Source organism: Penicillium daleae (assembly GCF_028827525.1).
Source record: "Penicillium daleae strain IBT 16125 chromosome Unknown utg000009l_segment0_segment0, whole genome shotgun sequence".
Lineage (NCBI taxonomy): Eukaryota > Fungi > Ascomycota > Eurotiomycetes > Eurotiales > Aspergillaceae > Penicillium > Penicillium daleae.
The window spans coordinates 2,010,487-2,038,172 of NW_026623157.1; the positions used below are offsets into that span (position 1 = coordinate 2,010,487).

At 49.3% G+C, this 27,686-nt stretch overlaps 11 protein-coding genes across 11 annotated transcripts; 5 read left to right on the forward strand and 6 right to left on the reverse strand.

Moving 5' to 3' along the window:
• Positions 1 to 287: 287 nt before the first annotated feature.
• N7458_011867 (recombinase RAD51) lies at positions 288 to 3,386 on the reverse strand (the record flags this gene model as incomplete). The annotated part of the gene is made up of 7 exons (XM_056915249.1): positions 288 to 1,099; positions 1,176 to 1,243; positions 1,348 to 1,427; positions 1,496 to 1,601; positions 2,287 to 2,461; positions 2,524 to 3,240; positions 3,314 to 3,386. The coding sequence occupies 7 exons, from the start codon at positions 3,384 to 3,386 to the stop codon at positions 288 to 290; spliced, it is 2,031 nt and encodes a 676-aa protein (XP_056760003.1).
• A 2,227-nt stretch (positions 3,387 to 5,613) lies between these two features.
• Positions 5,614 to 7,476, forward strand: N7458_011868 (permease of the major facilitator superfamily; the record flags this gene model as incomplete). The annotated part of the gene is made up of 5 exons (XM_056915250.1): positions 5,614 to 6,053; positions 6,109 to 6,719; positions 6,777 to 7,023; positions 7,074 to 7,197; positions 7,252 to 7,476. 5 exons carry the CDS (start codon positions 5,614 to 5,616, stop codon positions 7,474 to 7,476), a joined length of 1,647 nt encoding a protein of 548 aa, XP_056760004.1.
• Positions 7,477 to 9,214: 1,738 nt separating this feature from the next.
• N7458_011869 (uncharacterized protein) lies at positions 9,215 to 9,709 on the reverse strand (the record flags this gene model as incomplete). Its single annotated transcript, XM_056915251.1, has 1 exon — positions 9,215 to 9,709. The coding sequence occupies one exon, from the start codon at positions 9,707 to 9,709 to the stop codon at positions 9,215 to 9,217; it is 495 nt and encodes a 164-aa protein (XP_056760005.1).
• Positions 9,710 to 10,516: 807 nt separating this feature from the next.
• Positions 10,517 to 12,338, forward strand: N7458_011870 (uncharacterized protein; the record flags this gene model as incomplete). Its single annotated transcript, XM_056915252.1, has 3 exons — positions 10,517 to 10,666; positions 10,788 to 11,809; positions 11,873 to 12,338. 3 exons carry the CDS (start codon positions 10,517 to 10,519, stop codon positions 12,336 to 12,338), a joined length of 1,638 nt encoding a protein of 545 aa, XP_056760006.1.
• A 657-nt stretch (positions 12,339 to 12,995) lies between these two features.
• Positions 12,996 to 13,565, reverse strand: N7458_011871 (uncharacterized protein; the record flags this gene model as incomplete). The annotated part of the gene is made up of 1 exon (XM_056915253.1): positions 12,996 to 13,565. The coding sequence occupies one exon, from the start codon at positions 13,563 to 13,565 to the stop codon at positions 12,996 to 12,998; it is 570 nt and encodes a 189-aa protein (XP_056760007.1).
• Positions 13,566 to 14,410: 845 nt separating this feature from the next.
• On the forward strand, positions 14,411 to 15,856 carry N7458_011872 (uncharacterized protein; the record flags this gene model as incomplete). The annotated part of the gene is made up of 2 exons (XM_056915254.1): positions 14,411 to 15,156; positions 15,229 to 15,856. 2 exons carry the CDS (start codon positions 14,411 to 14,413, stop codon positions 15,854 to 15,856), a joined length of 1,374 nt encoding a protein of 457 aa, XP_056760008.1.
• Positions 15,857 to 16,615: 759 nt separating this feature from the next.
• On the forward strand, positions 16,616 to 17,606 carry N7458_011873 (uncharacterized protein; the record flags this gene model as incomplete). The annotated part of the gene is made up of 2 exons (XM_056915255.1): positions 16,616 to 17,429; positions 17,488 to 17,606. The coding sequence occupies 2 exons, from the start codon at positions 16,616 to 16,618 to the stop codon at positions 17,604 to 17,606; spliced, it is 933 nt and encodes a 310-aa protein (XP_056760009.1).
• A 307-nt stretch (positions 17,607 to 17,913) lies between these two features.
• N7458_011874 (fungal specific transcription factor domain-containing protein) lies at positions 17,914 to 20,391 on the reverse strand (the record flags this gene model as incomplete). The annotated part of the gene is given in 6 exon segments (XM_056915256.1): positions 17,914 to 18,057; positions 18,117 to 18,935; positions 18,953 to 19,296; positions 19,349 to 19,777; positions 19,903 to 20,250; positions 20,376 to 20,391. 6 exon segments carry the CDS (start codon positions 20,389 to 20,391, stop codon positions 17,914 to 17,916), a joined length of 2,100 nt encoding a protein of 699 aa, XP_056760010.1.
• Positions 20,392 to 20,904: 513 nt separating this feature from the next.
• On the reverse strand, positions 20,905 to 22,041 carry N7458_011875 (uncharacterized protein; the record flags this gene model as incomplete). The annotated part of the gene is made up of 1 exon (XM_056915257.1): positions 20,905 to 22,041. The coding sequence occupies one exon, from the start codon at positions 22,039 to 22,041 to the stop codon at positions 20,905 to 20,907; it is 1,137 nt and encodes a 378-aa protein (XP_056760011.1).
• Positions 22,042 to 23,256: 1,215 nt separating this feature from the next.
• Positions 23,257 to 24,369, forward strand: N7458_011876 (uncharacterized protein; the record flags this gene model as incomplete). The annotated part of the gene is made up of 4 exons (XM_056915258.1): positions 23,257 to 23,398; positions 23,464 to 23,567; positions 23,632 to 23,656; positions 23,708 to 24,369. 4 exons carry the CDS (start codon positions 23,257 to 23,259, stop codon positions 24,367 to 24,369), a joined length of 933 nt encoding a protein of 310 aa, XP_056760012.1.
• Positions 24,370 to 24,607: 238 nt separating this feature from the next.
• Positions 24,608 to 26,810, reverse strand: N7458_011877 (Zn(II)2Cys6 transcription factor domain-containing protein; the record flags this gene model as incomplete). Its single annotated transcript, XM_056915259.1, has 4 exons — positions 24,608 to 26,117; positions 26,186 to 26,347; positions 26,415 to 26,575; positions 26,646 to 26,810. 4 exons carry the CDS (start codon positions 26,808 to 26,810, stop codon positions 24,608 to 24,610), a joined length of 1,998 nt encoding a protein of 665 aa, XP_056760013.1.
• Between the last annotated feature and the right edge of the window lie 876 nt (positions 26,811 to 27,686).

The following is a 27,686-nucleotide window of genomic DNA, read 5'->3' on the forward strand; positions in this document are numbered from 1 at the left end:
GCGCGACCTCTCGACCTTCCTTCGGGCGACTACGGCAGTTTGCTAGCGCCTCGGACCTACAAAATACACCCCACCAATAATCACTTAGACGTAAAGGCAACTCAAATGGATACAACAGGAGCTGAGTTATTATTCTACCATATGAACAAGAGAATTCCATACTGTTTTTCAGCCAAAAGTTGCGACCACAGGACCCACAGCAAGGATATCGAATAAAACAGTAGGTCAATTCAGGCTCGTAAGGTCACTAACATCGTGTCAAGAGTAATAAAAATAAATGAAAAAGTCTAGTCCTTCTCCAGATCTTTCTCACTAGGATCGCCAATGCCATCTTCGTTGATGGCAAACAGACAGTCGCTTTCGGGCAGGCAGGGGCTGTCATAGATCTTGCAAATACGGGTCTCTCCTCGGCCCTTCTTCAAGCTAAGCCGTGTTGTACTAGCGTGAGCAATGATGTTGCCTCCAATAGGCTTCTTAGGGTCGGGATTGAACATGGCGCTGGGGCCACCGTCGACTTGGGCGACAACCTGATTGGTGATGACAACCGCAATACCAAACTCATCCGCGAGATGCTGCAATGTGCGCAAGAATTTCGCGAGATGGGTCTGCCGTGATGCAAGCTCACCACGGCCATTGAAGTCTGTACGATAGAGCGAGGTGGCCGAGTCCACGATGAGGAGTGAGAATCGGGTCTCACACATCATCTGAGAGGCCTGGTTAAGCAGCTGTAGCTGATGGTCGGAATTGTAAGCTCGAGCATAAGCGACATTGTCGAGGACTTCCTCTCCAACGAGTCCGTATCGTTGGGCAACCGCCAGGAGTCGAACGGGCCGGAAGGTTCCCTCGGTATCGATGTAGAGACACTTGCCCTCACCTCCACCCATATCAAAGGGCAATTGGCAGGTTACTGCAAGAGTGTGGCAGATCTGACTCTTTCCCGTTCTGAATTCTCCAAAAATCTCTGTGATTGACCCGGTCTCGATACCACCACCAAGCAAGGTGTCTAGTTGTTTGGATCCAGTTGTAACGGAAATAAGCTCACTTCGTCGAGCATGCATCTCGGTGGCGGTTGTGAATCCCAGGGGAACGAGCTTATTAGCTAGTCGAGGAAGCAGGTTCAGTATCATCATCAACCTGAGATGGTGGAAAAAATGGCATTGCTGGTAATGACTCACCCTCAGCCAGGATCTTACTAGCCTTTTGCTCTGAGATGCCCTTGATCTGCTCCAGCTGGCGCTTTGGTCTACAGTATGTCCAATATGTCAGCTCATTTTGATCCACAGAGTCCGTGACCGATCAATGCAAGTGCAAGGGCTGCAGGAGCGGGAGAAGAGACTCGATACGTACGTGAAAGCAACTCTCTCGACGGTGTGATATCCAGCGTCCACAAACAATTTAATATCTCGGGCAGTCAAGCCAGCCATCCCCTGCGATGCGAGTTCAGCCTTCCGCACCGAAGGAAGCCTGTGTATCAAGTTCTTTCATTCTTACTCACCTCCAGAGCAGAGAGCGGGGTCGGAGCCCCAGGACCAGTCAAACCACCATCATCGTGCTCCCCTTGTGTTTCCATGTCGGCAGTCATAGTTCCAAGTGAGTGAGTCCTTTTCGATAGTGTAGGAGCTCTTCGAAGCACGGTCGTGATTTGCGAGGTTTGTCAACACGACAGCACGCGTTCAAACTAGATGAGGCGGTCCTCACAGCACCCCAAACTTCCTGAAAATGACAACGAGGAAGAGCTGAGAAAATTGAGTCAATGAGTCACTGGAATTTTCCCAGTGCAGGTTGGATCTGTTTGTGGCAAAAAGCGAGTTGTCCCAACGAGTCAACATTTGCCTTCGTTTCGGACGCGTCGAGGCTGTCGCGCAGTCACGTGGTCCCCGTCAAATGGAAGCCTCAAGGCAGCAACAGGCTAAACGGCATCCGTGGTGCTTGTTGCTCGACACAGCTCCACAATAAAAAACATCTGTGAAGCTGTCGCTGATACTGGAAGTCCGAGGCAGGGAACTCAAAATACTTGCAGCACTTGTTCTCATTGTCAGTGGTGTAATAAATACATATCTGCTTGCATCAAGCGTCTACTGTGTGCTTTCACCGAGTCTTCGAAGGACGTATAACGAAAGTATTCCCTTCCAGACCACCATGATTCAAAGTCAATCTCATTGTCCTTCACTCGAAAACATCTCCACTCCAAGCCATTCTCCGCTATCAGTATATTCCAAAGGAACCATTGCTTTAGGGATGACAACGGCAAGCCTCCGCAGGTCAGCCTGATCCCCTGCCACTCACTGGTTCCATGAACGAGATTGCGTGAGTATCGACTTCCGTTTGTGTGGGCTTTGAGTGGGTCGGAACATTGGATCAATTTCGAGTCTCTCGGACGGCACGTTCATATGGATTCGCTCGTTGAAGATGGCGCTCATCTTTCGCCGAAACTCCTCTGAGGATCGCTTGCGAAGAACTCCTGTGGTTACAGAATTGGTTCACTGGCCCGATTTTCCTAGTGTGGCTACAAGAGGCACTTACTGGACATCCGTGAAGCCCGGCGCTGCTCATCTGGCGAATGGGCAACAGCATTGCCAGTTTGGGCCCAACCCAGCTCATCACGATCACGAGGACCCGCCGCAGGCTGGTTGTCAAAGACTTGGCCTGCATGCCAGATTCGGGAGTGGAAGCTGGCACGCTTCTGTTTGTACCTCTTGTCGCCGACGAAGCTCTCACTGTGGCGGCCGAAGGTACTTGGCGAGCTCGGGGTCTGGGAAAACATCGCAGGAGTGTAGACTTCAGCGGGGACGCGAGTTTGGTCTGGGTTCTCGGTGGCCACGACAAGATCTACCTCAGAACTTGATGCAGTCGGAGTGTCTGCAGGTAGAGACTTTCGAGAATATTTTGCATTCTCGATGGCCACGGACGAGGCTGGAGTTGGCGGGCGCACTGGATACTTCCTCATGTCAGGGCTCGATGGTTGGTCCGTAGTTGGTGTTTCGGGATGGAGTGTGCTCGAATGTGGAGTGTTGTGATTAGAGACCCAAATGCCTTCGACCTGCACACCTCGTTCGAGGGCTTTGGCACCGAATGGCACATCATCTCGCGATAGCATGGGGTATAGCTCTGCCTCTTGGTCCTTCTGGCGCGATTCAGTGGCGGCATATCGGCGGGTCATCCACGTGTTGAATGCGAGGACACAACAGGCATATACAAATACAACAACCTGCATCATCGTCAGCTTCCTGCCCTCCATGTCTTCGTGATGCCAGGGTCTCATCGCACGATCAAAAGTACCAGCACCTGGTTCAAAAGGTCAGTCGGAATGTACACAAAAAGCCCAGCAGGCCTCGACATACAAAGCTCAACTTCTCCCACAACGGCCAGCCAACCCAGAAAGCCATGGCAGCTTCAGAGACAACCGGCACCAGAAGACTGTGGCGCTGGAGAAGATGCGAAACTTGTAGATGATCACTAAGTGGATATCCAGAGAGGTGCGTTGTTGTTGTGCAAGAGGTTAAGGAGGTCTCATGGTTTCCATTCGAGGATCCCCGAAGTGGATGGAGGGTTGGGAGTGCCTGCCTGATTTGGAAATATCGCCATGATCACAGCCGTAATTATAAACTCCCTCATAGATTCGGCACGTCATTTTGTTTTTGGTCAGTGTTTGCTGACCTGCACAGCTGGTTTGCCCTCTGTTTGCGTGCATTGGATTTCCCATCCACCATAGATATCCTGCTGGCTTCTCGATCCTGATCTTTGAACTCAATTTACGATAATTTACAATATAATTATCAGAGTCGATACTGGAAACAAAGGCACCTGGCAAGTCAAAAAAAATAGCTCAAAAGAATAAAAAAAGATGACTCTCCCTCGGGGAATCGAACCCCGGTCTCCCGCGCTTATCAGAGTTAATGACAAGCGGAAATCATGACCACTAGACCAAGGAAGAAGTGGATGGTCGAGTTACCGCTCGACCACTTGGTGCTGGTTGATGTAAAGGGAACAAACTTTTGGTTACATGGCCCTGAGACATCTTTCGCACCCACCACCAATAATGTCAAAGCTGTTCTCCTATCCTGCCCACTCTGAACCTGTTGACTCGAACTAATTTCAACGATTCTGATACCTCTATAAGCAATACAGTGCCTTATTTTAGCCCTACATGTTCTTCAAGATGTATTTAGATCAACCGTATGTGTTGAATTCATCTCTTCCTCTATAGATATATATCTACGTCGGCATGTGGTCTAGCCATTTCGGTGCTAGACACTAGCCCGGATGACATTCTTTAAGTAGGTGAGTCAGGTACTTATTCCCTATCTATGCTCTAGACTAGTCAGGTACATACACAACGTTAGAAAAAAAAAAAAAAGAGACGGCCTTCCAAGAACAACCATGGTAATGTATACCACAAACATGACAGTGATCCATGTGTGGGTGCAACAAGTGAGTCAAAGGGGAAGTTACTGCTGTACGTTAGCTATACGTCTTAATGTCAAATAATGACAGATTATTAGGTGCCGGGGTATTTAAGTAGACCAGTGACGTGACCATTTTGCTAAAACCCCGATCTTCGTCTTCCCCAACTCTAAAAACCTGGCCGTAGAAGAAAAAGATCCACCTAGTAATAAGAGCCATGTCTTCGTATCCTCGTGGGTGTACTAATGGTTGATTTGTGGTTTCTCCACGGCATTGACTTCGAATGTAAAGGAGGAAAATACCCGAGAGTTAGTTTAAATTTACATTCACATGATACAACTTGCACTTTCAGCTGTCTCGAGACGATGAAGACAAATACGGCCCGAGCGTGCATCAGGCGTACACTATGCGTTATAACGAGAATATGCTGCTGAAGTAGACTTAAGGTATAGAAGTAGAGACAATTGGGTTTGAGGAATAGTTTTTGGTCTTCCTTAGCCACCGCGTACTTGCCTAGATTTTCCACGCTTCAAATCCAACTCATAAATTAGAGCCTTACTAACACTCTTTGAAATCTCCATGTGAAGAGACTCAGCTCAGAGCTCTCTATTTTGATCCATGACTCTATATGTAAGACCTCGTAGGGCTGATTCTCTTCAAGCGCGAGGCCAATACAGAGCCTGAAGTTCTACTTTTCTCCCTCATCTAGGGTTTCTAGCCCTGTAATTAACTTCTCTGCCGAGATAGTCTGGGATTTGCGACTGAATATCCGTGAGACCCTACTGTGGGTCTCGAGTTTCCAAGTCAAAATTTGAGAAGACCAGAGAGCTTTCGCACGTGTCTGAGTGGATGGTGCTTATCTCTCTCATAGTCCTCGCCCCTCCACCACAGTACTTCGGCGTTCTTGCCTTCCCATGGCGCATGCTGCTTACAATATTCAATCTACTCACCTTTCCTGCAGCAAATTTCACAGACGAGACACGTGTAAAGGCAACTTCAAATATGTGACCAGTTGTGTCTTAAAGGGTCTCGATCATTGTGTGCGATAGCCGGTCCACCTGTGGGTGCTACCCGAACGAGTTGTACCCACTTTTTTAACTGGACCTGTTCCATAGTTCAGATTTTTTCTAAGATTTCTCCTAGGAATGGTATAATATATCAGTATGTTATTGCTATTTCTTTTCAGCAAACAAAAATTCAAGACTCCAAATGGCCATTTTCAACTGGCTTCGTCAACTCCGTGGCAAGCACGCCTTCCGGGCTGACGAGGACTACTCTTCAAAGGACATTCTTCCCAAATGTATCGAGCTCTCAGTATTTTCTGTTCCTGGAACGTCGTGTCCAAGTACACCATTCCCAGAGACTCCCAATACTGCTGTGGCCTCCCCTGCTGGGAGTGAACAAACCTTAGTATTGGAAAAGCTCCCAGAAGAATTTGGTCGGCTGGCATCTTGGAGAGGCTCCTTGATCCTGCTGGTGACTTCAGGCTCCCAATTCCTCGACAATGTTTTCATGACGAGTTCTAACATGGGATTGGCGTCGATTCAAGAAGAATTTGATGTGACTAGCTCCAATCTGCAATGGATGATTTCCGCGTACACTTTGACGTTTGGTGGGTTTCTCCTCCTAGCTGGAGCTTTATCAGATCGGTAAGATATTTGAAACACATCTGAATTGACCTTCAAGCATTCTGACATAGTACAGTTATGGAAGGAAAAAGATTCTCTGCCTGGGTCTTTTCTGGCTGTCTGTATGGACGCTGGCCATTGGATTTGGCCAGTCCTTTATCCAACTCACAGTCTTCCGTGGAATCCAGGGAATTGGTGCAGCTTTGACTGTTCCATCTGCAATTGGTATCATCAGTTCGTATTTCACCGGTGTTGACCGAACTCGAGCACTCTCAATCTATGCCGCCTCTGGCACATTGGGCTTTTGTGCTGGCCTCATCTTTGGTGGCTTTTTAACATCATCGTTGGGCTGGAGGTACATCTTTTACTTCATTGTCATCATCACCGGCTCCCTGGGAACGCTAGGCCTTGTTGTTTTGCCCCGTGACCGCGTGGATACCAAATCAAGAACCAGAATGGATTACTTTGGCGCAATCCTTTCTACAGCTGGACTTATTCTACTCCAGTTTGTGCTCTCCAGCGGAGGAGTCTATGGCTGGGACCAACCCTTCATCATCGCTCTTTTGATTCTTGCTATTGCTATGCTCGTGGCCTTTGTCCTGCTGGAAAGCTACATCAGCAACCCCTTGATGCCTCTTTCACTGTGGAAAATTCGCAACTTCGCTGGCCTTTGGGTTGCTGGCTTCAGTAAGTCAAATCCTAGATGATAAAATCTCGTTAAGGATATCTCTGACAAAATGATAGCCTGCTACGGAAGTTACCAGAACGTCATTTACTATATTGTGTTGACCGCCCAGCAAGTGGACAAGTTATCCGCTGGAGATACTGCGCTTCGATTTCTACCAATGGGTGTTATTGGATTCATTGTATCCTTGGGAACAGGAAAGCTTCTCGAGTACATGAATGGAAAATACTTGCTTCTTGCAGGTCTCATTCTCACTGTCGTGGCCCCAGTCCCGAGTGCTTTGACAGTGACTTTAACAACCGACTTGTATGTATCTCCTACTGAACTTCATTGTTTCATGGTACTGACTTATATAGCTGGGTGAATGTTCTTGGTACATCGCTCATCAGCATTTCTGCCGTGTCTCTTATTTTTGTTACGACAAGCACGACGATCCTTACGACAGTTCCAGTCGAGGTCAAGAGTTTATGCGGTGGAATGGTAAGTGAATCTTGCTTCTAAACTCCTGGATCCAAGAATCTAACACACCTGTAGTTGAACACTGCATTCCAGATTGGCTCCGGCGTTGCCTTGGCTTTCTCTGCTGCAACTACTGAAGCTGTTGATATCGAGAAAGGGCACGCCATTGCTCAACAGTATTCTACCGGGCTTTGGTGCTCCACTGGACTTGCAGGTCTTGGCCTCATTATTGGGCTTATCGCTGTACGGCGACGAGGAATCGGCCCACAGGACAGGATTGGCGATCCTGTAGCGCTGTAATTCCATCGACCATTTCATTCGGCAAGCGCTTTCGATTCCCACTTAGATTATAGATTGCAGTCGTTTTTGGCTCAGATGACGAGGATACAGTGGTTCAACAACGAATAGACCAATTTACAATTGCGACAAGTTCATTGCATGTTGTTTCGACTGAAAAATATTCAATTTTATTGCCAGATATCGCTAAGTGCCCGTAGTGGAGTCAAAGGCAATGGCGAACTGGACCCACGACCACGACCCACTCCAGATAAGCTTGTCCACCTCAAATGGACCAATCTGGATGGTCCAAAACACCGTGTGGCCCTAAAGCACACTCTTATCTCCGAAATCTCAGCTGTAAATCTCAAGTTTTTGGTGGCAGCATGCATGCCAAAATTTCAGACCCGCAATAAAGGGACATTCGCCCTACGGGTTCTCCGTACAAACCTGCCATGCCTAAGGTCTGGTTCCCACTCGGCCCGTCTCAGATACTTTCGGCCCGCTTTTCCAGGAATCGAAGGGAAACTTTGCCGAGTGAGAAAGTCAACCCAAAGCACGAAAGTGTATTCTCGAGCAAATCACGACTGATTTGAAGGGTGACATTAACAAATGTAGTCACACAGGCATGCGATGAGGAGATCCAAAAATTATGAATGGGAAAGCGAAAATATCAGGAGTAGTTTGTTTATCATTTTCACTGATGGAGATTCCTTTCTCCTTTCCTGCCTTGGCTTCTCAGCAAGTCCTTCTTTCTGGATTGTCGCAGATGATTCTCTGAAGGGTGCCTTTTTGCAGATAGGCTCCGGAAGTTTCCTTCTAGATTACTTTTTGGATAACCTATATACTTTCCTGTTTTCCTTCTTGTCTAGAGATTCAGGGATTTCCGCGATAGACAAGATTGCTTCCTCCAGACTTGCTTTCCAGCCCCCTTTGCGTAGAGATCTACCGTTTCATAGTCTCTTCCGTGAATAGTAAAGAGTGACAGGGGCAGCAATGAGAGAGATCACAAAAGGAATCCGAGGACTGAGTCACCACTTTGTATTGCCCGGTATAACGGCACGGTTCCCCTTCAACTCTGCCACCGAAAGTATAGCTGCTCATAGCTGAAGGGCTGTCGCATCGGCAGAACCTTGTCGACCCCCACGTGACTAAGGCATCAACATGGAATCAGCGACATAGGGGAGCTATCATATCAGTTAAATCATACAGAATGAAACCCGTGAAGCTCGCGAAGCTCCTAACTTGGGCTACACAAGGAGTCATTGGAAATGACGAGGCTAAGGCTAATGACATTTATTAGAACAATTGACTCGAAGGAACTCGCTAATCAACAAGAGTGCTTAGCATGGCAAACGAGCATGATAGACAGTTCACGAAGGACCCCTTGCAAGAAGTCCTATAAAACTCACTTGGGAGCTTTCCGAAGATCTCCTAGTGGGCTGGCAGTTTGTTTAAAAGCATCACTCGTCTCTGACTTTATGTCAATACCTTCGCGAAAGACGGAGAGCTCATACTTGACCAAGATTCTGCAGCAAACGGCCGAAGCAAAATACCGGAATGCAATGATGACAGCATCTCTGACAGATATAAAAAGTAGACTAGAGAATATGAGACTTCCGAAAATGAGATTGCATGCGGATAGGATGGTGGTGAACCAGGAAAATAAAAGGCTCGACAATGAGGACGGTCGCAATTGCACATGGACTGGTTCCTTCTCATCACCTAACGAGAAATGGAGCCCGAGCCAACGGAGAATAAGCTACCACGGTTTAGTTCGTGGGCTATGGTCTTTTCTTTGGGTGTAGACAGTGGTGCGGTAGACAATAGCTGATAAGAGATGACTCGCGACGTTTGTGGCAATCCAAATTGTTTGAAAGTACGTTTCGTGTGTATTAAAGCTGAAGGTCGATTTTGTTGCGATCTCGTAGCTCATGTGGCCTATATTCGCAATAGACCCAAGTGCTACTAGGAATTCCAGTATTACCAACAAAATCCCCGCACGCTGTAAAGAAGCAGGCGATGTCCATTTATAGGGGTCTCGAAGATCCTCTGGCTGTTGGCGAAAGCTAATCGAGGGGTCGACAACAACAGCAGGCGACCCGATGACGAGGAAGAGCACGAGAAGCGGACGGCGACCTGAAGCAATAAGCGGGGCGGTTTCGTAGACGCTTGGCCCGATGCTTGCAAGAATCGTAGGCGTAAGGCCTAGGAGGACTTGGGCACTAGCCATATCGGACTTGTAGGTCTCTGGCATTGCTTTCAGTATGCAGTTGATGAGTAGGGAGTAAGAGTCGTAAGAGCTATTTGAGACCCAAATAGTCAACTCGGGGGGAATTGTTGAGGAATTGTGGTCTCATTCAAGATAGGCAGCATATTCACGAGAGCAGTTGTTGTGGACGGTCTGATTAAGCAGGTATTCGTATTTGGGGAAGAACGAGAGGGTCCGGTGGGCTGAAGTATGGGCCGCGAGAGACAAAAGAAAAGGCGGCCGCAAAGGGCCGAGCAAGATGTGGCCATTACTGGAAGCATTCACAAATCCAGGAGACATAAATCAAAAAATCACTCGAAAGGGGCTGTTCAGCTCATTATAAATCACATCTTCGTATAACTAACCAAAGCTTGTCTCGTCCTGCCGCAGGGCCAGGAGTTTCCATTGGTGGAAGGGTAGTAGTATGGGGTCGTGGTCAGGGCACAAAATACCAGCCAGTGGGGGACACTGTCAGGTGACTTCATAAGCCTGCATCTAGAGACATTCACGTTCAGAAGGCAAGTTTTGAACTAGATTTAACGTATGGTTAGGCAGACAGATAAAGATGGTGTCGGATTCCTGCCAGGTGCTTCTAGCCGCTTGGCCCCCACTCCCAATCAATCGAGGAACGAAGCAAGTTCTCGCTCTTTCAAGCCTCACTTCGTTACAAACCTTTGCATTGATACACCTTGTTGCTCATGCTGCTTTCAGTCTACTGATCCGGGTATTTAGAGCCTTCAGCCTTCTTGACTCATCCTATAATCTACAGCTATTCCACAACCAAGTTTCGATCCTCTGTCCCGCCCCGCCGAGATGACAAGCCACTCTTGGAGCACTGAATCTAGCAGGAAAAGCCACTATGCCTCGAGGGACCTTTCAGAAGTTGTGAGCAACTTGCTTCAGAGCTGGCATGTTCCTGGCATCTCCCTTGCTGTGGTCGATGGGGATAATTTCCTTACCGAGGTAAGTTTATCACTTTCTGTGAGTCTCATGCACGAGAAAGATGATGCGAGCCAAGACACGAATGAGCAATAATCTTGAATAATCTCTAATTACCCCGAGAAAACGCTCACATAAAGCTCAGGGTTATGGAACGGCAGAGTTCCCCTCGACCCCTTTCTGCGCGGACACTCTATCATACGCCGGTAGCACCACCAAGGCCCATGTCGCAGCTCTTCTGGCAATTCTGATCGCTAGAAACGAGTACAAAGATGACAGGGGCCAACCACTCTCCTGGAAAACCCCAATTTGCTCTCTTATCAGAGCCGACTTTGCACTGGAAGATGAATGGGCAACGAATCACATCACCATTGAGGACGCTCTCTGCCATCGTACGGGTCTAGGAAAGCACGAGAATGCCTACCTCCGCTATATAAGGCCTTCCGGCTTTGACGGACGCAAAAGAGTGATAACACTCCAGGAAATGGTGCAGAATCTGCGACACTTGCCCATGATTAGCGAGCCGCGCGCAGAGCACTGCTACAGCAACCTCATGTTTGTGGTCCTCTCACATGTGATAGAAACGCTTACCGGTCAATGGCTCGGTGATGCTCTATGCACTTGGCTTTGGAAGCCACTCGGGATGGAGAACACCTATCTCTCGCTAGAGCAAGCCTTAGAATCGGATGCTCATGTGGCCCGGGGTTACTTCTGGGACGAGGACGAGGGCCAATATCAGCCATTCACCCGAATGCCAACAGAGGAGGTCAGTGGATCAGGTGCGATTATCATGTCTGCAGCGGATATGGTCAAGTGGTTGAAGTTTTGGATTCGTGAGCAAGAACCATTGAGCCCGAAAGCGCATAGGACTCTCCGCCATCCACGGATCCCAACTGGAATGGCGGATCCAGCTCCGTTCGATACACCTATTATGTATGCACAGGCATGGCAGACTTCTTCGTATTGTGGACGTCGCTTTTGGAGACATCACGGAGGAATGGATGCCTTTGGAGCTTTGGTGACCTTCATCCCCGATTTGGATTTTGGGGTTGCCGTTATGGGAAACACGGCATTCACAGCAAATGCCGTTGCAGAGATACTCACTTGGCATTTGGTTGACAACAAACTTGGAATTCCCCCCAAGGAGAGGTATAATTGGACCAAATTGTTAGTCTAGACAAATTCGAAATGCAATCTGAAGGTACGCTAACGCACACGCCCCCGCTACAGTTGGCAGAGAACCGTGGAAATTGCTAAAGAAAACGTCCGCAACGGGCTTGATACCATTTATCCTAACCGCCCTGAGAAGCCCATACGACCCTCCCTCGCACTATCAAAGTACGCCGGGGTATATTATCACCCTGGATACAAATACCTGACTGTAGTGACCACCGAAAGAAGACAAGGCAAATTGGTGAATGCAAGACCCGATCCGAAACTACATGCAAAGCTTCCGGACCTCAACTTCCGCACCAAGTGTGACTTTGTCCACGTCTCCGGGGAGAGGTGGATTGCGTATGTGGATTTGATGGATGCACCAACTCTGACGATGCATGGCTTTGCTGCGGTGGAGTTTCGGATTGGCATTGATGGCGAGGTGGAGTCTATGGGGATTGAGTGGCGGACAAGATCTGGTTTAGACGCATGCATCTGGTACAAGAAGATCTGCACTAGAGATGGATCTGTTAAAGGCTAGAAAGACTATAGATGCAAGAGTGGATACCATAGCGTCGGAATAGACCATGGAAGAATAATGACGGAACAATAATTTGGAGATGGAGAGATTTGTTCTGTGTAAGAAATGTCTTGCAAGACTTGAGTGAATCTAAGAACTGCAACTTGTAGTTTTGGAATGCATTGAAAAGATATCCCAGCAAAGGATCCATCAGGCAGAGAACAATGTAAATTCAGCCCCGCTAATAATACCATCACGAATCATGTTGTTGCATCTGATCCAAAGAAACTCCCGCAGGGCCGTTCGGATATCCCTTGCAAGGTGTGTGGCAGCAGGCCGGTTATAGGCGCAAGGAACCTCGTTAGACATTCAACAAGCGGCGCTGCCCAGGAGGGATGCAGATAGACTTGTGGGCCCGCCAGTGTTTTTTCTGGCACTCCTGAGAAGTTCCAGTACAATGTCACTAAGTGAGAAAAAAAAGATGGTGAAGCAGACTGACCTGGTTGCAGTAATAACCACGCTTACACTTGCCGCACTGAAGAGGCTTGCGGCCGATCTCAGACTCAATTTTCCCGCATTGAAAGCAGCTTAAACAGAGCCATTAGCACGTGTCACATTGATTCCCAAACCCATTTATTCCAGGATTAGACTTACCTCAACTCGTGAGAGCTACGCGGCTTAAGCGTCGAGGGCAGCAAGGAACTGAGCTTTGCCTGGACTACGAAAGCCCACATCCCCTAGAGCCCAAGTGGTTCCCGGAATACAGACAACTTTGGGAACTAAGTCCCGGAGATGCTGAAGATCCTCCTCGTTGATCTTAGCCCCGACCCGCATCATGAGAGCCCCAAGGATGATCGTCTTGTATTCGCCAGTGGTGACAGTAACCACATCAACCTTGCCTTCCTTAGCGAGACTCTTGGTCATGAGACATTCACCAAGGTTGTTAGCGTCAAACTTGGCGCGCACAGAGGGCACAATCTCATCTTGCAGCTGCTTGGAATAGTCCTTGGTCTTGTAGTGTTCTCGAGAACCCTGAGGGGCCAGCATGTCGGTTTGGTTGACTGTCTGTATGGGTGCATGGTCCCACTTCTCGGTGTTGACACCGAGACTTTTCATAATAGTACAGGCAATATCGAGGTCCATGTCGTCTTCGAAGAGGCCTGGTGAAGTGAGGTTAGCGGAGTCAGCGACGTTTGAGATGTCAGAAGGAGGGGAGTTGGAAGACGCACGGTAACCCCATCGACCCATCTTGACTGGATGATTCAGGTATTTGAGAGTGTGAGTGATAGAAAGCTAGGTGGGTTCAAGTTGAAAATTCTTGGGAGAGCGAAAGGTGGAAAGGGAAGAAGTTGAGGACCGAGTTGGGTTGTGAGAGATGATGAGCTGGATTTGTAGTGGGACAAACGAAAGGCTTGGAATCTCCCACAAGATCCCACAGGATAAGTTTGACTTTGACGGCATCTACTTAGTTTCGCAGAGAGGGACGGATGTCTTTACAAGGAAAGAGGCAGTTTGCCACTGGAAGCGTCGGCGGACTCCCCCTATGAGGTCTTCGATCTCGCCATCTCGTAGGCAGAGATGGTCATTGTCCAAATCGAGGGGAATTGGCTGGGAATAAAGACACAGGTGAAACGTATGGAGCTGGAAAAATAGCCTTAATATGAGACTCAATTGACTGAAGCTATTCGCGTCTACGGAAAGAAGCATCTCGCTCCGCTCGCTGGTGGTTGTAGAGTTCCAGGACTTCCAACTTCCTGTCTTCAAGGCTCCATTGTGCATTTCTTGACCAACTACAATCAGTGGCACAATTGATGACTCTACAGTGCGGTTCCTTTTACACTGAGGCCATTGAGCAATATGTATACATCTACTCGGCAATTGTCCCCGATAGACTAGTGACTGGTCAGGATACGAATACGAGGGTCTAGTGTCAGCCTAGAGCCTCAACTGCCTCCAAAACTGCCGTCTCCTCATTCGCACTCCATCGAAGGAACCCTTTCCACGGTGAAAATCCTGACATTTCCAATCTCTCCGACCAGCCGGATTCGGTGAAGTATTTGTTTGTCTTTTACCCTTTCCGTCGTGGATCAACCATGGGCCGCCTCCACCGCGACGATCTCGCGGACGCTGCCTCCTCGCACTCGCTGCATTCCATCGCCGACGAGGACGACCTGCCACCTCCTTATACCGACGATCCTGATATCGAGCCTGTCTCTGCTTCCAACCCCACCCCCGCGTCATCCTCTTCCCGTCCGACCGGTGCCTTCCGACCCCTCCGCATCGTCGATGCAGCCTATGCGATCCCAGGCACCAAGAATGTCCACTCCTACGATACTCGGGTCGTGTCTCTCGACCCACGCCTCTGTAGCTACAAAGATGAGCTGTTCCACGTTATCCGCAGGCAGTTGAAACTGCCCGTGCGGCCGATGCTGCTCATCAAAGGCACGCACACCGAGTCCTCCAACGATAGCAAGCAGAAGAAGAGCAACACCGTCACCGACTTCGAGTTCCGCCTGGATCTTGCGGAGACCATGCTGACGGGATGGGAGGGCGGTCCAATGCATGTCAATTGGATGGAAATCGACGTGATCCGCGATGGAGACGAAATCTCTGCTTATCGGGGTGGGATCATGCAGTCGCGCGTGTACAAGGCTCCCAAGGCACGTCGGGCCCTTGATCATACCGTGGACAGCGATGCTGCTCTTCTCGGTCCGGATGCCGAGGCCGGCATCGATGCTGATATCCAGGAGGAAGAGCAAGATGAGGCCGTTGTGAACATCAACGATGCCCTCAAGCTTTGGTGTGAGCGATTCTGCTCTGATCCAGCATCAGTGAAGTCGTATGTTCCCCCCCTCTTACCCGCCCGTTCGAGTCCGTGTGATCTTTGACTGATATTCAATGAAATAACCAGCTTCACTATCTACCGCGAACTGAAGGGCTTCGATCGCCAAGCGATGCGCAATATCCTCGACTCCCACATCCGCGAGCTGAACTACCGTGGCACCATCAATCAACATTTCTCCCAAGCCCACAGCTCCGTCACCGTCTACTCCCCACACTGGATCAACCGGCTACGCACGAATACATTTGTCTGGTGGCTTGTTGTCATTCTTCAGCTCTGGATCATCACCTGGCCGGTTATCTGGCTGATGGAAAAGCGATACGAAATCGCCTTTACGCGCTGGAACGCCTCGCTCGACCCAAACGCCGACTCCAGTCTCATCAAGTGCTATGCACAGAATCGCAATGAATCAGCCCTGGCGGAGTGGTGGGCACCAGCTGTCAAGCAGGCTGCATGGACGCGCCGGTCGGGCGACAATAATCTCCTTACAAGGCTCGACGCTGAGCGGGTGCAAGGAATGAGCACGGAGCAGTTGATTAATTTCCGGCCTCGGGAGTCAGATGCCGAACTTGAGCGGCGGGAACGTGTCGCCAGAGGTGAAGGTGGCTTTGTTGACAGTGTCGTGGGATTGGCTCGCGGGATTAGCGAGGTGGGACAGGATTGGAGGTTCACTATGGGATGGGGTGCGAATACTTGATTCTGTGTATTTTTTTGGGTTTCCAGCGACCTTTTCTGCGTTGTTCTTTGTTTGTCTGCGCTTGGGGGGCTGTTCAAGCCCCCGTCCAACGAGTCCTGCCTTTTGGAAGCAATCATTATATCATTATATCTAATTACCTCCTGGTTCCAACTACCTGGTCTTGGTTCCACAGATACTGATGGAGTTTGCAGCGGGTTTTGGTGATATCTATTATTGGGTGCAAACTGTGGCCAGGGTGATGGCTGGGTTTGGCGCCTGGAGTCTAACCATCACTCCTTGGCATACCCGGGGCCCGGGATCGAGGCTGACGTGAGAGGCTAGTCCACTGTGGACTTGGGAATATGCTGTCTGATCCCGTCGTCCTGTCATGAAACCGATCTCAGCATATTTATAGCCAGCAACCGCCAGGGTACGATGATTCCATCTCGGGTCAGTTCTGCAGAAACCGGGTATTCTCGGGGAAACCCAACCCACTGGGAACTTGGCCAAATGTGGAACCCGCGCCTTCGAGAATAATGCGGTGAATTGGGCGGTGAGATTCCAAGTCAACTTAATTTTAGGTCGTTTATACTTTGGCCTGGTCATGCCGTCAGCATAAGCAGCTGAAATACGAGAACATCCGAGATGACCGCTTCTTATTTCTAATCTCACGTTTTGCTTTCCACTCGAAAGCTCCCTCCCTTTCGCACTGTGCTTTTGCACACCACTGTAACTCATCCTGATTTCTTGTCGATTGACCTCTCACCTCGATCTCGCACGATGATGCGCAAGAAAGAAACCTATACCAACATCACCCCCATCCCGACGGGTGTGCCCCGCCAACTGGCCCTCGACATTCTCCATAGCCATGGTGAAATCATCACGCTGAACCCTCTCGTCCTCGAGTACGATGCCATTCAAGCCCCACGAGATGCTGCCGCAGATGAATATTATTTTACCTGGTATGAGATCGTCGAGCGCGTCCAATATATCCCGGGCTTCGGCAAGATGGGATCGGGCAAAGTCAGCTTCAGGGGCTGTTTCCACGATACCGAATGGGGCCTGGAAACACACATGTTCGTCCCGCTGGGAATCGACATCAAAAGCAAATGGCGAATTGCAGGAAACCAGCTCGACGAGCCTCGGCAATTCCGGGACTTCCGCCACGAGGCAGCCCCCCAGACCGGACTTTATCTTCAGGAGGATATCGAAATCAACTGCAATGTCACTTTGGTCTCATTCGTCAAGAATCAGTTAAAAGCAGCCTCGAAGGTCCTGGTGGATCGTCTGATCAAAAAGGCAGAACTCCTCGATGCAGGTGTCCTGCAGGCAGTCGTAGAGGACGGAAGACTCAAGACGATCAATCCCGCCGATCGATCGTATATGGCCCGGTCGGACTCGATGGCTTCGCGAAGACAGTCTGATACGGTCTCCCTCAATTCATATCAGTTGCAGTCACCGGAGGGAACTAAGCGACATTCGTCCATATCGGGGCGCTCACAGTCAAAGTACCCGTTTGCACCGCCGCAATACGGTCAAGGGAAAAGCTTCACGGCGGAATTGCCTGCTGATTTTTACCATACGCAGCCACCAGGTATGAATTGTGGTAGAAATGTGAAATTTCGATGCGTTGGACTGACATCTGAACCCAGAGCCTTTAAACTACCATGGCAAAGCATACGCGGCCGAATTACCTTCAACATTTGAGTCTCCCGAAGGAAATAACCAGTCGCAGAATATGATTCATGAGCTACCCCAGACACGTCATTGAGTGATGTTGTTGAAATTACGAAACTGAGATACCCTACTTATGCACGTGCCTTTTTTCACTTTGGTTATGACTTTCTTCTTCTTCTTCTTCTTCTTCTTCTTCTTCTTTTTCTTCTGTTGCGATAAGCGACATCACTGTTACGACTCTTCAAGATTGACTTGTCTAGTCTATACGCATTGAACGAATCTGTTTGTGCACTATGTCCAACGAATTGATTTTTATGATATATGTTTTGGATGTCGAGGCTTTACTTTTGTGCAAGTTTGAAATTATCTGCAGGGGTATATTTTGATAATCAAAAATTAATTCAATAGGCAAGACCTTGAGCCAAGGGTGTCCACCGGTATAGAGAGAGTAGTTCTCTGCGTCGAGCTTTGTGTTCATCCCAAGAATGAGGCCCAGCCTGCTGGGCGTCATATAACATGGACCTGAATACCTTGCGGAAATTTTTCTACAAAGTATATAAGCCTCTACTCGAACAAAAGAATTTTTGGGGAAAGTTCGACATACTTGGAAAGTGGTATCAAGAGTGACCACGCTCACCTCGTGAGCTCTGATAATCGTTTCGCACACCTCTTCCACCGATCGATTCGGACCAAGCTCGGGCATGCGGTCCACAAATAGAAGGAGAATGAAACTGCCCTGAAGAAGGTAAATCCCAAACAGATAAGGCATGAAGGTCATTTCCGGGTCGATGGTCAGAATTTGCGAAACTACCCCGGATGCACTCAAGGCGTGCGAGGCACAGGTCAAGAAGCTTTCCGAGGTGATCCAGTCGTCCCTGTCTTCGATCATTGAGATGGGATCCCATTTACCATGCAACAGTATGTAGAAGACATGCAGTAGATAAGTGCTGTAGATCTTCACTAAATGGAGCTTCGGGTCCTTTGACGTTCCTGCATTAGGAGATCCAAATGGGTCCACGCCTTGGGATGGGCCACCATTGGATTGCTGCGGGAAGGAGTGAAGAGCTCCGTCATTGGTGACGTATGAGTCTGCTTGATTCTCCAAGTCAACGAGCTCCTGTTCTCGATGGGCTATCATCGCCTCTATGCGGCGAACAGCATCCCGAGAAATGTACTGCCCGAGGGTGGGATGGGCCCGAACATGGTGCAAGTCGATGATCTGGCCCAAAACCCTGGCGAGAGGCAGGAAGTATTCGAAGAACCCACCGCCCGATATTTGGGTGGGCGGACCTAATGAACACGCAGGAATACAGTTCAGATCAGCCGTATCGAGGGATTGCCAGAGCTTCTCCGGCAAGGGGGTCCGCACGCAAAAGTGCCTTCGGCAATACTGATTCGCATATTGAAGGACAGGGCCAAGTGTCTATCAAGACAGTAGACGAGCCAGAATAAGCGTCTACGCTCTTCTTTCGCGACTAGCCATCTTCGGAAAGTAGCGTCGCCATTGTATAGCCCACAGAAAACGGGCCCGAGATCAATGTCTTGGTCTTCCATGCTGAGCCCACTGGCTCGAACCAGCCGAATCAACTTGTCGCGCCATTTAAGCGAGTCGGCTTTATAGTGTCCGCCCGATATTACTATTGTCAGGATAGCAACGGCCAGAATGGTATCAGTTGAGCCCAGTTGTCGGGGCAGTAACGCTTTGCCACTTGCCTGTCGATCCGGAGCCGAATGTGAATTATTTGGCGTACCGCCACTGGGATGAGGATGGAATTGCCAGCCGTCTATCGCAAGTCAATAAATGGTGCTGTATCCAGCGTATAGTCAAGGGCTTACCAGATGTACGGAAGTAATTATCTGGATCTTCGGATTGAAGCAGGTCTAATGAAAGACGATAGAGATCCACACTCATGCGTTCTCGGGCCCCCGGCGTGTCAAATATTTTCATGTCGGCAGTTTGCGCAACACAAAACAGGATGACAGCAAGCAGCGCCGCTGATGTTGGCCGAGGATCGGTAGGATGGAGGACGGATGATGGGTGCAAGACATGAGCTAGCATGTAGGGAGATGTTGATTTGAAGAGGGAGTTGTGCTTCTCATTGAAGTAAATTTCGAGCATCTCCGAAGCCTCCTCGGCGGAAAGGAGGCCATTCAAGTGTGGGAGCATCGAGTCAAGGCAGCGATAGGTTGATCTCATTGATACATGGTCCGGCATTGACCCAGGGACATCGTCAAAGACAGTCTGATGAAGACCGGACAGTGACCCTCGGTGATCGAGCGAAATCTGCGAAAGAAAATTTAGCTAAATGACATCCTTAACCGTAGTTTTCATTCCGAAGGGCGTACGCGAGTCGGTGATATTGCTGTTTGACTTGTTTCAAGTCGCGCACTGCTCAGAGAAGTCTGAAAAAGCCCACCCAATGCGTCTTCCTGCGCAGAAAACGGTGGGTTGTTGGTTGCAAATTTATCTGCGCCAGAGGGACTTGTTATAGACAGCGTGTCATTTGCATTCGCATCGAGCCCATATGATCGGTGTTCCAGAGAGGACATCACCGAGGGCGCATCCTGATTTGACGTGCTACTTGACATCACGGTATCTCCAGGACTTCGTGATTGATTCTGGGGCGATCTGTTCCTAAAGTTCTGGTCATCACGGTGTAGTTCCCGGCCAGGGTCTCCCCTCGGTCGGCGACCACGCTTTCGAACAGCCTTGGTGTAATGGCATTCCTCTTTGCGCTCTGGTCATACAAGTTAGTGGGTCAAATTTGAAGATGATCCAGAGATCTTCAGTGTACCTGCACATCGACGGCTTGATGTGATACGGTTAGCTAGTGTCTTGAAATCGCCATTTTGACCCGCTTACCATGGTCGCTGCCCATCGCATCTTTGTTTGGAGTATGTGCAAGAGTCGCAAGCTCTTAGGACTCTAGTTTGACTCCGGTGGGCCATGTTGGTGTTGGTCATTGCAGATACCCAGGAGTGATCGAAAATGTGCCGCGAGTGCGGAGACAAAAATTGCGGGGAGAGCTGGTGGATACTTCCAGCGATCAGGCTAAATCTCCGATGTCCGTGACCAATAAGGGTTTTTAAGCCGAGGCTGTAAGCCTGCCCCTGCAGTTTACTCTAAGAGATCTGCGAGCTTTTTGCCTAAATTAGACTCTCACAGCTACAGCATGGTCATCTACTGATTCTTGGCTGGAGAAAATAATAATTGACGCTGATTAGTTAACGCTAATTAGAGAGGTGACTACATACTCCGAAGTTATGCCAGAGGTAAGAGGATGTTACCCCTAGTCAAGGTAACTTGGGGAGACAATTTATACCAATTCTGTCGCTAGCACCCTTTGTCATCTATTGTACGTGGTCACTGGCATTTCATATGCGATTTAGCCTCATAATTTGGTAGACACTGGCTGTTTGGTGGACACTGGCTGTTTGGTGGCCACATCCCAGTCATCACCCGGACTGGGGAAGGAGTAGTCACGCCATGGGCCCAAAATGTTGTGAACGGCTGAACAAAGTCGCTCGTCCACTGTTGCTCTGGCCATATTGCCCTCCACAGACTGACCAGCATCTGTGCTCCAGAGCCAATGAGGCTCATTCGACACTTGTAGAACCTGCCGAGCGGTTGCGAGGTTGTCTTCCAACTCCGCTATGGATGTAATTCCCATAATAGTCGTTATACGGAAATCGGGAGTTGATAGCGACTGGCCACGGCGAATAGAATGCCGCAACGCCAAGGCTGCCATAGACTCTCCCTGCCCTGCGACATAGTCGGCCGCTTCTTTGACGACGCTTCGTAGGCCTGAAGGTGCGGGATGAAAGTCCCCCAGATCTCCCACCGGCACGCTATTTGCGCGGAGAAGACCAATAGCCAATGGACTCGAACTGCAGACACAAGATACACCTGCTTCCCGGAAAGCTTTCAAGCCTTCTTGTGCCAGGCGGTCATTCTGAAGAGTCATCTGGGCCCAATTCTGGATTATGTCAAGAGGCCGAGAGTATTGACTCTGAACGCGGCGAGCAATTCGAGCGAGGATGTCTATCCGGTAGCTCGAGATCCCGACGTATCTGATATGGCCTTCGCGAACCATGTCGAGCAAAACACCGATGGCGCCCATAACCTCTTCTTCTGGGACAAATTCGACATCATGGCAAAACACAACATCTAGATACCGGGTGTGTAGACGTTGGAGCGAACGCATCACTGACTGTCGAACCCATGATGGAGAGTAGTCGAATTTTGTTGCCGCAATTCGACCAACTTTGGTCATCAAAAAATACTGGTCGCGAGAGTACTGGCTCGTAATATCGGGATGTGATAATGCTTCACCAAGAAGTATTTCCGAAGGATGATAATAAGCAGAGGTGTCGATGGCGCGTAGTCCTAATTGGAACGCTCGTTTGAGGACTTCCAGTGCTTGTGCTGAATTGGGATTCCGGTATACTTGATGGCTGAATCCGGCGCCACCCAGGACGAGCGGAGGGAGTAGGTGCGACAAAGGTATTGAGGCTTGGGAAATACTCATCCTGGGAGCTTGTCTGTGCGAGAAGTATAACCAAGTGGTAGAAAGCTTCAGGAAAAGAGAAGAGTTTGGCAACGTATTCAAATAATGCAACCATCAGACTCCCCTCTGCGTATCTTAGCCATTTACCCGACATCCTTCAATGCCCAAGGCACCATGTTGCATTTTGGACGTGGAGTCGAGTTGAGGCTAAGGACGACAATGGAGTAAGGCAAGCTCTGGAATTCTCCGCTGGAAATACCCGACGGAAAATTGCTGATTGGCTGGACCGAGTCATGAAAATCGTTTCCTTTCTGAACCGTGACAAGGCCACATTTCTTGCATATATGATAAGAATCACTTGGCCGATTTCCTTTTCTCACAATAGATCATCGCAGTGGTCTAGGGTGCTTTCTTTGCGGCATCGTTGTTGACGAGCGCGTCCCTGGGATCCTCTCGCCCTGTGGAGCCGGAATCGACGGTCACGTTGTTTCCCTTGAACAATTTTGCAGTACATTTGCCTCGACGATGATCACGTACACAGTGCAGTAGTGTCCTCGATGACAGCACTCGATGGAGCATAGCTCTAGATGGTGATGTAAAAAGAGCCCTTGCTCATGTAAAGCTGAGAATCTGCCACGCTTGCGTTGGTGGGCGAAGCAGGCAGCATGCGCCCCCACGGCATACCTCTCAGACGTTATACGGTCGGGATTGTTATCTGGGATGGTTCGCAGGAGGATGATGTTGAAATCCGAATTTTAAGTCAGTCCACGCAAACAGCCTAATAAATCATACCTCGATAGACAATCAGTGACTTCGTGAATGTTGTGAGCAAGCATGTCAAGTAACCATATAGCCGTCTTAGCGACCCCCCCGCGGAGATAATCAACAGGTGAGATTCCAAGAGACATGGGTAGGTGATCAAGGAGAGACTGCCTTGATTTACCATCACTGAGCAGAACAGGGACATTTTTCACAAAGGCACCTATTATCTTTGACACATGGAACACTCCAAGTGCAAAACGTTCTGGTAGCATGAATCTCGACCGAGGAAACCCTGCAGGAACACCTCGGGCCCTTAGCGCCAACGCCGAAGCCCAAAAGTTGGGGTAGCCCATTCACCGGTCATCAAAGGGTCGGCAGTCGGGTATAAAACTAGCACCGACTCGGTAATTGCCGAGTCATATTTGAAGAGTTTCCTTCTTATGAGCGAGATTCACAAAAATACTTCTCGTCAACATGGCTGAAACAAAGATTGCCCCTATACCTACGCCTCACATTATTCCAGCCCATACCAAACAAGCTGAAATTAGCTATCCGAGATGGTTTGGTGGCTCGGCATCTTGTATGGCGGTAATGGTGTCGCATCCGTTTGATCTGAGTAAGTGTTCCCGTGCAAGATATATGATATCTTCAAGACGAATGTCTCACGTTGAATCACCATAGTCAAGGTCCGCATGCAAACTGTTGCAGACGGTGCAAAGCAAGGTTCAGTTCGAACGGGAGTACAAATCATTCGGAGCGAGGGTGTTAGAGGTCTTTATCATGGAGTAAGCATTTACCCCTTGGTTACATCTAGAACTTTCATGTCAATTAACGCCGCCAACATGATAGCTGTCCGCTGGGTTGATGAGATCATGTGAGTACTACTACATCTAAAATTTTGAGCAGCAATCTAACAATTGCATAGTAACATATGGGGCCTCACGTATTGCCCTGTACGAAGAACTCAAACAATCCGCAGCTAAATCAGACAAGCCTGTCACGGCTCCAATGCTAACCATGATGGCGGCGACATCGGGCTTCGTGGGAGCCATATTCGGCACGCCATCAGATATCGCAAACATCCGGATGCAAAACGACAGGTCATTACCTATTCAACATCGCCGAAATTACAAGAATGTGCTTGACGCCTGGGTGCAAATGAAGCGCAATGAAGGTTGGAGGTCGTTTATCCAGGGCCTGTGGCCTAACTGTTTTCGCTGTGGAATCATGACCGCGAGTCAATTGGCATCTTATGACACGTTCAAGACCTTGCTTCAAAGGTGGAGTAGTGGCAGTGGGGAGAGTCCGGTTATTCATATTTCTGCTTCGCTGTTGGCTAGTCTAGTTGCAACCTCAATCTCTAGCCCGATGGATGTGATTCGAACGCAGCTGATGAGTTCTTCGAAGCGTGTGTCAGTCCTGAAGATTGTGACTGATTTGACTCGATCTGAGGGTTATCGGTGGGTGTTCCGCGGTTGGACACCTAGTTTTGTTCGCTTGGGTCCACAGACGATTGCGACTTTGGTGGCATTGGAACAGCATAAGCGGATATACCGTATTATCAAGTCCGGTGAGGATCAGCCATGAGATATCTTGATCTTTGAATGTAATAAGAAGACATAGACTCGCCTTTTGAGGCACAAGTTCAACCCATGCTCAGGCGTGGAGTATGATTTCTGACTTACACCGCTCTGTGTTTTTTTCTTCTTTTTGTTTTAGGGAGTGGGATTATTGTGCTTATGCGCAATATAAATGTGCCGCAAACTATGAGTACTATTGACGACAGGAGTTATCATAGAAGTTAAATTATATTTGGCTATGGACTTCACCGTTCTTGTCGTAGGAAAGCAAACTGAGCCCGCTCAGTCCCTTTCCTGACCGACTTGGACGTTTGTGGAAGGAGTTCAAGTGTCTGAAGAAGAATAGACTGCAAATTCTCACAAGTCGTCTGATCCATATGACCATCATCGAAGTCCCGCTCAATCCCTTTCCACAAAAGCTGTACGCCCGCGAGGAGATGGTGGGGATAAGGATCGATAGCCACTAGCGGGAACGAACCAGTACTGCTGTCCGAACCCTGGCGCGTAGGTATCGTAAAGTGATTGCTGAGACCAAATTGTAGACAGTTGAGAAGACTGCCCTGTGCGTCTGACTTTGTGACGCTCATTTTCTCGAGAATGTCTTCTCTCGAGGCAATCTCGATGGCATCAATCATAATTAGAATACTCAAGTGGTGGTGCACCATCAGCTCGTCTATGTGTAGAAAGAAGAAGATTAGTATCCTCGGTCTGCAATAGGGAGACAGAGTCGTAGAAGGTAGATACTCACACCAGCGAAGCTTTGTATGTTGCGACAAAAATTGTAGTCGTCGTTCGCACGCTGCTAGCAAGGGGCGATAAGTGACATTGAACTGTCTGATTGCCTCCGCGGCAGAGGTATATGCGTGGTATACAGCGTCTTCGCCATGACCTTCGCGAAGTGCCTCCTTCAAAATTGTACCCATTTTCCACACGCGAAGCTTCCATGCATGGGCAGCACCGATAATTTGATTTGCCGTTTCTTCAGTGACCAACACTCCATGAGTACGCCACCTTTCGGACTGTTCATGGAAGATATTCGTGCAGGTCTGGACCATCCGCCACGAGGATTCGGCTTCCCAGCCCAGGAGACCTGAAGAAAGGACGGACTTGGTGTTGAAAGTCAAGGCAGATGAGGTGTCGAACGTCATGGCTGCCCAGTATATCATACTCTCAATGTGTATAAACTCGGATCGAATCTGTTCCGGAGTAGATATGGGTGTCGCTCGGTCTGATAAAAGCGAGACCTTGGAGCCATTGAATTCAAGGCTTCTCTGGCGCGCGCGAAGGTATTGTACTTGCTGCAAAGCAGCTTGCACACATACCTGAGCGGGAACGCCGCTTTCCTCCTCGTCTTCTGGTATGCCGACTGGAACCGGGACCATGGCAAAAAGGTATAAGCTCAGCATGGATCGATAACAGGGTCTGTTCATGGATTTGAGAAGATTCTGTCTCAGTTCCCGCCAAAGTGACTGTATCAATGGGGTTTGCGCCAATTTTTGGTCGGGCGAGTTGAAGGTCAGAGGCAGCCATCGAGCGGAAAAGGTTTGAATTGCTTGATTCAGGGTAGTTTCGATCTGCCATTCCTTTACCAATTCCGTTTGCGTTGGAGGATGAGCCCTCGCACTCGCTGGCCCTTGCTTTTCCAGGTCCTTCATCAACTGGTCGAATTGCCTGCATAGCGACGAAATGCTGACCGATAGCGAAAATCCCGGATGGTCGCTTGCGCCCTCTTCCAAGTGGCCATTCTCCCCGAATCTGGGCCTGCGTTAGTGCCCGTGTGCGCAGTCAATGGGGGTGATTCTTAGGCTCGAATTGTCACTCACGAGAATGGACAGCTGTAGTTGCCTAGCCAAGACCCAAAGACCTGTTCGAAGACGTCCTCATACATTGATCGAAGCCAGTCCGAGACTTCTAGGCTGATCAGTGAGGAGCTGGCGGAGGGTGTCGGGGTCCCATGGTCGCCGTGGACTGGGCTCTCAACCACACTAAAGGGGTAAACGAGGGTCAATAGAAAGTTCTCAGAGAAGTGAAGAATGATTGAGACAGTTTTACCCATTACGAGGCGAATCTCCCCCTGGGTCATTGAAGTGCGGAGACAGATTGAACCCTTCCTCTTGGCTCCTGCCATAGGACGGCGGTGGGGAGAGAAGCGGATTCCAGCGATCTGATGAAGGACTGGACCCATCCGCCCTGGAAACGACCTTTTTCATCCACTACAAACATGCTGGGTCAGATAATCTCCTCAAATATGCAGTCATCCGGGTTGACCGCGAGCATCCGCACCTCAAAGCTGCAATGTCGGTTCCGAGCCGCACAGCGGCTACAAGTGGCGACATTCGACTCTCCGGTCGCAGAGAGTCTTCGCAAAGCGTCGCAGGCAACGCGAGACTTGCGGCACGCATCGCAGCTTGAAAACTGCTTGCGTCGGTGGACTCGGTCGGTGTGCATTATGAAGAAGGCTTGAATTAATTGGAGGTCAGACGCAATGGGGAAAGGATATTTCCTTGTAATATGAGCATGGACTGGGTCGGAGTCCCACCCCCGCGGGCTAACCGAGTGGCACAGGCTGTTGGGCGTCGAGGCACCACGAGCTTCCCCGCTCAGATCTCTGTCTGTTTAGTGCATGCATGCAGGAATCTGGAGGCTAGGAAATCCGGGGTAGTCGCTACGAAGAGCACGTCTGCTCTGGATCTGGGGATCTGGACTGCCTCGCCGAGATTGGCTTTGTGAGGTTACCCCTACTTCGACCTTTCGATAAAAAGATCAAGACCAGTGCCTGGCAAATTCGCGATCTTTGGTTTGAACTTTGAAGTCAAGAGAGAAAGCGTGCCTTGAAATTCCCTCCAGGATGCACATGCATGGAGTATCTAGGCGCGCTTGAGCGTTTTCGCTACGTTCGAGAACAACCAAAAAGACATATCTCGTTGGGAAACTTTGGACTAGTTACGTAAATCCAAGATGAACATTGACTATTGGATACACCCGTCAAGAGACTAAGTTCATCCATCTCCACCAGGTCTGATGATTCGCCGCAATATGTCGTCCAACTCTGAGATCTGGCGGTATGTCGCCAGACTGTCAGGGTTGGAAGAATAACATCGTGCTTGTACAGTCCAGGCAGAGATTCTGGTAGCGTGTTCAAGAGCACACCTTGCCATGCGACACCCTACCTCTGGCCCGCTGAAATGCAAGTTGTTGAGAATCCATACTCATACAGCCCAGCGGCAACATCGCCAGGCTTGCAATAGTGCTAGGCTTATACGGCTATCCCGTACTATGCCTTGACTGTGAAGCGCTTTAGACACCAGAAGCTTGTGGCGTTCA